General features: G+C 44.4%; 1 protein-coding gene across 1 annotated transcript; it reads right to left on the reverse strand.

Moving 5' to 3' along the window:
- Positions 1-1,100: 1,100 nt before the first annotated feature.
- klf6a (Kruppel like factor 6a) lies at positions 1,101-7,440 on the reverse strand. The gene is made up of 4 exons (XM_061666640.1): positions 7,091-7,440; positions 5,177-5,762; positions 4,360-4,483; positions 1,101-3,523 (listed from the first exon to the last, which is right to left on the reverse strand). The coding sequence occupies exons 1-4, from the start codon at positions 7,190-7,192 to the stop codon at positions 3,472-3,474; spliced, it is 864 nt and encodes a 287-aa protein (XP_061522624.1). The 5' UTR covers positions 7,193-7,440; the 3' UTR covers positions 1,101-3,471.
- Between the last annotated feature and the right edge of the window lie 1,084 nt (positions 7,441-8,524).

The following is an 8,524-nucleotide window of genomic DNA, read 5'->3' on the forward strand; positions in this document are numbered from 1 at the left end:
ATGAGGCTCAGTTAATGCAGTCCCTCACACTTGCTACTTGTCTGTTATTTCAGTTTGGATAATGTAGACTCTGTCTAGGGCCTACTAAAATAGTAATCATTTCCAATTACACAATGAGAGATGTTCCTATTCAGTGAGATCTTCCGATGGCATACGACTCATTGTTACAGGTTTGTTTGTAAACAAACACAATTTAATAGTACGTGTGCTGTAAATATTATATTTTCCGCACTGTGGATGTAAAAACATAACAGTAAGAGCGGTTATGGCACTTTTGCTTGATTCATGTTCTGTATTATGTATGGCACTGTAGGTAGATTTGAAGTTCTAAAATCAAGTGGGGCAGATCAAGGAGCCGCAGCGTTCCCTGGCAAAAACAACATTCCGCGCCAAACATGGGAGGTTCTTAAAAAATGGGCTAATTACCAACTGCTTGCAAACCTCATTTAAAACGCAAAGGGCTTTTACTGGAAATCAGAGGCGCTAATAAGTTGCCTGCCCATTCTAGGTCATCAGCATAAGCAGGGGAGCATGTTATTTCTTGTTAGTTTGTAACTTAAACTCGGCTCTTTGGTTTATCCACTGCTGTTTTGTATCATTATCTTCATTAAAGAAAGTAATCATCAAACAAATGTATGAAAGTGGCTCTATGATTAATTGCCATGGGCTATAAGAACTAGAGATACATTATTTATACTGCTTTGATGAGCACTAGCTTGCTCTCAGGAATGGGAAGCTCATGGAATTTCAACGATACAGCAGCATTTTGCAGGAAACTTTTCTGGCGGTGTTTTATTTGGGTGGGGGGAGACAAGTGCGGTGGGTGTCCATGTTTTGCAAGCAGTTGTTTTCATACTGGTATTTACAAGTCAGGGAAAGGTGAAGGCTTACAGCGCAACTATTAAAAAAATATTTAGGATTTGTTGTACAATGGTCAACATCAATGTTCTAAATTCATGAGGTAGCTCAAATGTCAGATTTGTGCCCTTGGTGCCCACACTAGTTTTAATCTAACTTTTGTCTGTGTCTTGCAGGGCAAGAAGCTCTTGCAATAATGTTGCCCAACTGAGGAGACTCAACAAATAAGAAAGGAAGCAAGGTCAGATAAGAATTTCTTATTATTCCAATAAAAAATACATTCATACAGAAATATAACAATTTTGCAAAACAATTCCAAATAAAAATTTAATAAAGCATAAACATAATTTTACAAAAGTTTTTTTTTTTTTCCTTTTTATACAAAGATTCAGTTGAGAACAAAGCTGTGTGTGTATGCGTGAGACAGAAGAGCTGGAATAGTGGCATGAAAGAAATGTCGAGTGAAAACGATGTCAGCAAACAGCTATTTCAAGGCTCAATTACGATTTCAACTGTATCGGCTACCAGCTACAGTATCTCCAATCTATCGTAGTTTCAAGTTAGTTCACGTCGTCGTGCACCCGCGCATCTGAAATCTATATATTGCCGCACGCCGTGGCACAACATCTGATTGGCAAGGTGGCGGGGATCGTTTAATCCTGCATTAATTGCGGCCTCCACCTTTTAGACAAGTATCCACTGCAACTCAAGATGCAGATCACCCTCAGGCGGTTCTGATTTAACTTTGACAAGCACTGTCAATTGATGATCTTTATCCCCCTCCCTCCTTTTTAGGCCCAGTTGCGCTTTAGGTTTTCATAATACTGTTTCTGCCTTGCTAAAACAACGCTCCCCAGACAGGTCAATATCCAACCTCCATAGTCAGCAGTCTGTGACAGAGTCCATGCCAACAAAGCCTTTAGCAATTCATTACTGTGAGGTACTACAAGGCGAGGCCTGTCCAACTGCAGCCTGTTAATTACAATAAATCTTTAGCTGTTTCTTCAGTCCCACTTGCAGGCCTAAAAGGGACAGGGGGGAGGGGGGGTGGGGATACTGAGAAAAGGATCAACTCCAAAATGATGGGGGTCTTTTTGTACCTTTTGAGCTGTGTTTGATGGACATCAGTACATACTACACAGTAGTTAACATCTTTAATAACAAAAAAAAGTGCTCTAAACATTCAGCATTTTACCTATTTACAGAATTATAGCTAAATCGGTGCTATGAATCAAAAACAAGTACTTTAATGACCACAGTTAAGAAACAGAGATTGCTGTCACTAAACATAAAGAGAAGACATTTGTAATTGAGCCTTGATCGAGCTTGTCAAATCTCCCATATAACAAATACGACCTCCCGAGGGGGGGCACACCACCACTGCCTCGGGGCAGTCACTTGCATAAGGCACCATTCAGGTCAACAGTGCATTATTAGATAGAAAGAAAGTACAAAAAAATTCAAAAATTGTCACCCCAAGGCAGAAGATGAATGAAAAGAACGAGCGAGCAGTGGTGAAATGAACACAAGAATGAGGAGGATTTGGTTAAATAAAAGAGGGAATCATCAAGGCTTTATGTACAATATTGTAACATTTTTTAACCATTTGCATTTTAGCTGCATTTTAATTGAAACTATCTGCAGTCCTGATTATAGTGGAAACGGGAAATGAACAAACCCTAGAACCATGCAACACCTGTCTATGATACTGAAGTTATAGTTGTGTTATACCTCTAAGCACACAGCTTATACAATTGGACTACAAAGGAAGCTTTGTAGCTTGTAAAAAAATAAGAAATCAGGCTACATAACACATTGCACATTTAGTAGCTGCACCAAAAAACACCAAAAACAAAAACAAAACAAAAAAACTCATCTCATACAGCGACCATGGGGGTGAGTTTCGGTCCTGGACCAGAAAGGTGGCATGTTATTCGCTGGAAGAAAAACCTGCTCACCCCCAAGTTTAGGTGCCAGACAGACTGCCACTGGGGAAACATAACTGGAATGTTTCCCCCAGAAACCCCACAGCAACGTCGGTGCCAGCCCCCTCGGACCATCCAACTAGCCATCCATCCTCTCGTCTTCCCTCCGAGAATCCTCCTTTCTTCCCGGAAGGGGGCAGGCAGCCGATGCCAGTCATTCACAGTACATTCGTGCTCACCTCAGACAGTTTTTGCAAAGTACCAGTGTATCAGCTGTCCGACGGGGAGATGTCCCCAAAACATCATGCACCATACAAACAACATCATTCATTCTTTTCTTGACTTTTTTTTTTCTTTTTTTCCTGACCATTTTAATCAAAACTCGCCCTTTGCATCTCTCTCTCCCTAACATTGATGATTTTGTCCGCTTGTTGCAACCTTCAGGGCGCCCCTCCTCCGAAGAGAGGTCCCGGAGGCACTGGGTTTCAGTATGGTGCAAAACAGCATGCTTTGGCTGGAACACACTCCCACCACTCTGCTCTCTGGGATAAGTTCAACCAAGAGACTGGTTAGGGTGACTGTGTTTTTTTTTTTCCCTTAAAAAAAAAAACAACAAAAAAAAAAAAAAAAAAAAAAAAAAAAACTTTTGCCCTCTGCTGTGTTGCTTGGTTTGGTGCTCACCCCGGCTTCAGATGTGCCTCTTCATGTGAAGAGCCAGATGGTCAGACCTGGAGAAACATCTGGGGATGGGAAGGAGGAGGAGAAAAAAGTCAAACGTTAGTGGAGCAGAAGCTGGAGGCTGAGACACGTGTTTTCAAGGACAAATGAATGGGGAGTTTTGCAGACGTTACATTGCTTTTTATTTTTGACTAGAAAGGTCCCAGGCTCCAGCACGCCCGCGACCCTAGTGAGGAGAAGCGGCTCAGAAAATTGATGGATGGATGAATAGAAAGGTCCCTTTGGTTGGCAGTATAATAATGAGCCCACGTCCAAGGCTATTTTAAAAGTATATCATAATCCATGCTCAAATTATTACGATGAAGTACACGCATTTAACTTTTCTTTATTTTTATATTATGTTTTTGTAACTAGTCAAAATTACAGTAACTCCCCTTCAGTATTGGTAACAATATAAGATTTTTGTCTTTCAGCAACAAAAGAGTTTTCCACAGAAAATCTTTTTTTCCCAAATCAAATGATTTGCTCCGTTCAGTACACCGGACGCCTTTTTTTATTCTGACACAATCCTTCCATTTTTCTAGAACTAGAGAGCTCCAATGGGTATGTGAAGGATCCATACCTGCACTGGCTGCGTTATGGGCAACAATGTACACTACCATTGCACCAGTCATGACATATGATTTCCCCTTTCCTTTGATTTGTCATTGGTGGTGTTGTTATGCCTTTTGTGGTAACATTCTTCTAGTTATTGATTTGTTAAAAACTGTTGAGTTCAGTTGTTTTTAACAATTAATATAATTTTAAAGTTCAATCAAAGTTGCCAAACTTGTGAACATATTTTTGGGCCATCTTAAAACTCTTCTATTCTATTGGCAGCAAAATATGCCAAACTTACCTGTCACAGTGACTGCATTTGAATGGCTTTGCCCCAGTGTGCTTCCTGAAGTGTCTGGTCAACTCGTCGCTCCGTGCAAAACGCCACTCGCAGCCCTCCCATGAGCACCTGTACGGCTTCTCGCCTGCAACAAGCAAATATAAACAGATTTGAAGCAATAGGAATGTTTTTTTTTTTTTTTTTTTTTTAAACAAGAGCTATTGCCTCAGGTGTCATTTGCATAACATTCAAAATCAGTCATCCCTCGATGAATAGTGTGGAGTCACCAAAGATGGATTCCGCTGAACCCGTTGGATGACTAGCATGTTTTGTTTTACGCTTTTAATGCAACAGGAAGCATGCTTGGAATGCTGCCAGTGATGTAGGGCAGAATGTGTGAGAGCAGGATTCGCGAAACCATAAAACCCACCCATGCAATTTCACGCCTCTAATAATAACAAAAATAATCAAACAGTGACCACTTAAAGCCTCCCAAAGGCGGCGGAATACCCCCCCCCCCCCCCCCACCCCATTCTGCCTTTCCCATGGTGAAACTCAATCTGTTTTGAAGTCCTTTTATCTCCCATGTGCAGCCCCTCCCCCTTACTCCTGCTTGCTTTGCTCTCTCACTGGGCCAGTCAGTCACATTCCACATAGATTAGGTCAGCGTTTAGGTATCCAGCCATGCAGAGCTAATGCCGCTGTGCACCAGCTGAGGACATCATGCAATGTGGGACCTTTAATTACGTTACACGTCGGATGTCCAATGCCATTTCAGGCCAATGTCTGAATTAGTAGCTTCTTCAATCAATAAAGATTTAGCAAGTGTACAACTCACCTGTATGAGTGCGCTGGTGTGCTTTTAGGTGGGAGCTCTTTGTGTAAACCTTGCGACACCCGTTGAACTGACACCTGTGTATCCTCCTCCTACCGTCCGGAGAAACATCCCCGCTGTTGAGTCCCGTCTTTTCCGAACTCTTTGCAACACTGCTGCTCCTGATTTTGGCCGGCAAGTGCAAGTCGCCGTGCGTGCCGACCCAGCCGCTCACGACAGCGCTGGGCTCGGAGTTGGCCTCCGGCGAGGACGGCGGAGTGCTGATCACAGACGGGCTAAAAGGTCCAGAGCCTACCAAGGCAGAGCCGAGAGGGTTGGAAGTAAAGCTGTGCGTGGGTGAGAGCTCCTCGGAACTGTCTGACGCTTCGCTGCTGGCATCCGAATTCACACTGTTGGTGTCAAAAATTTGGCTATCGTGATTGTCCTCCTCTTGGGGGGCCAGGGGCAGTTTGGGGTCGGACTCGGCTTTGGCCTTATCCCCGCAGGCCAAGATCAACTTGCTCCAGAGGTCCTCCTGGCCCTCAAACTTCAGATCAGGAGTGGAGACGTAAGGCTCGCTCTGTAGGTAGCGCTCCAGCTCCAAGCATGTCTGAAGCAATGACAACAAACCAGAAAGTACAGTGAGAAAACATGAATTATAATGCAACCCATGCAGAGTGTAGGCTCCTTCACGCCAGCTTCTATTGGGGGGGGGGGGAGATCCTTTAAAATGATGTGCTCACAAGCCCAAACACTGCATGTGGTGGAATACTTGCCTGCAGCAGGAAGTGATCACCAACAAATTGTACAGTTAATGGCCACAGCATTGAGTGCACATTAGGTATAGTTCTAATATTCCATTCCATCTGGATGAACCCGTGACTGGCACTAGGAGAACATTTACGTTTAATCCCCATCTTCCTCATTGAGTAATATATACTGCAAGTCTGAACGTTGTCATTTCGGTGGCCCAATGACTCACTGAACAAATTTAGATGCCTTTTAAGGAAGCCACTCAACCTCCGCCACCCCCACCCCCCCTCCCTTCACATGAGCTATTCAGCTGCTTTTCCTCATGCGCACCTCTGACATGCAATCACATCCTTCCTCACAGCGTCAGCTACACAAGCTCCAATTTACTCCAGCGGCCATTAAAGTTGAAAGGCAGGGCCATTCATTAGATGCTACTCAGAGACAGCCACGTTGACGAGGTTCACGGAGAATAAATATTTCCTCCAGGCATAGAAGTATCATCTGCCGCCTTAACAGTGCTTCCCAGCTGTGCTCGCTTCCATGCATGCCGGTGGAGAAATGGAATTTGATATGTTCTTAGCTTGTGCTGCCGATTCCAACACACTGCCATGACATCAGGTAGACCTGTGCACATCCAATGCAGATTGGATTGTCACTGTCAGAAAGGTATTCTCTTACAATGCGTGTAGGAGTGTGGTTGTGGTTTGTAGTGGCGCGGGGCTGCACACACTGCATCCAAAAAGTGGTCATCTTTCGGTTGCCTTATTCAGCGACAGGCGAGGAGTGAAATATTGGAAGAGACTCTCAGCGTAATGCAGCGCACGCCGATGCAAACTTCAACCGCGATATTCGGCGGATCGCTTGAGTATCCGATGGTTCGATTTTGTTTGTGATATCATTTCAATGACAGAAAGTCAGGCGGCAGAGTTATTTTTGTTTTTTTCCTCCCCGGCAGAACCAGTGAAATGCTGAACGGAGTACGTTGGATTTGTGTACACGCTCCACATGCACGCGGGCGGGGAGGGGGAGGGGGGGGGGGGGGGGGGGTTGGGGGGTTTGGACTTCAGCTGTCAGACGTGACACAGTGATCCACTTCGCTAAGAGCCCCACATATACAAGCAAGCACGCTCATGTGAGTACACGTATGCCATTTAGTGACTTAGTTGAAGTGTTTGACGTATTTACCTGCTGCCAGTACTCCTCCAGTGACGGTAAGGCGGAGAAATAGCCCGTGTCGTGAACTATTTGAAGTTCTTGAAAGATGCTGCACATGGGTAGAACATCCATTTTGCCCCAGCTTCTGTCAAAGTAAGCCTACTTGATCTGCGCGTTAAATGTGTTGTGATGACGAGAAAGAGGAAAAAAATATAAATAATAACAAGCCAGAGAGGAAAAGGAGCGAAGAGTGTCCCCTGCCGTAACTCTCATGCGACGCAAACGAAGCAGCAGCGCTTGTGTTCAAGCGTCCCCCGCCTTCTTCTCTCGCTTGGCGTTTAAGGTATTTGCAAACACTGCACCGGACTAGATGGCGAGCGAGCAACTGGCTCTGCAAAGTTCCCTATTCAAACCTCCGAGCCCGCCCCCCCCCTTCAGCCCCCCCTTCCTAACGGCACGATGACGCGAGCTCCGATTCGGCCAATCGGCAGCGAGCAGCCTCCTGCATGCCAAATGATATCACAGCCGACCAATCGCGATAAAGCTACGCAGTCGTGGGGCTGGCTCTCCGCTCTGATTGGCGCGTTTGACTCCCAGTATCTCGTCGCTGATTTGCCAGTTATTTTTAGCGTGTATATAAGCACGTAACGCGTACGGCCACCGGTTGCAGTCGTTGCTGACTTCATGTTTGACCACAGACAGCGCATGTGAGCCGAAACTGCTCCAGCCTTTGAAAACATATCCGCTTGCTGTTTCTGTTCTCTCGAGTAGCACAGTGACAGCAGCGGCTATGAGCTCAACAGAACTGTGCTGTGGAGTGTGTGTGTTGACATCGGTCTCTAACAAAAAAAAAAAAAAGTTTCAGCATATGTTAGTCTTGGGACACTGGTTGCTGAAACATTCTACTCTTTATATAAGCACACAAGTTTTACAATCTTAAAGGGGAATAACTGTAGTCTGAGTAGTTTTGCATGTAATAAACTGTAATTTAGTGTCCGACTTGGCAAGTTCCTAGAGTAGTGTTTTTGAAAAAAATATTAATCCAGGAATATTTTTTCCCAGGGGTCCAATTCTGGTTGGGATGCAAATTAGGATTTTTTTCCCCTTAACATGTCTGCACACTAGTCCAATGACTTTTTACTCACACATTTTAAACTACTTTTGGAGTCGTATTGTCATACCCTCTGATGTGGTCAAGGATGACACAGTCGCTGATGCACTTCAGTCGCTTTATTACCACGAGTGGTAACAGAATGCACATTCATACAAGAGCTGCTATCAGCTACGACACGCGCCCAATCACTCCACACAGTAGAATCCCTGACTTGAGCCGCCATTCAAGTTTAAGTCCCTTTGCACTTTCATCTTAAGTGTTCTTTTGTGCCTTTTGCCCTTTCATCCTAAATGTTCCATTCGTCCTTTGCACTTTCATCTTGGATGATGTCACAAACGCCAATCACCAAG

Source organism: Phycodurus eques, chromosome 21, assembly GCF_024500275.1.
Source record: "Phycodurus eques isolate BA_2022a chromosome 21, UOR_Pequ_1.1, whole genome shotgun sequence".
Lineage (NCBI taxonomy): Eukaryota > Metazoa > Chordata > Actinopteri > Syngnathiformes > Syngnathidae > Phycodurus > Phycodurus eques.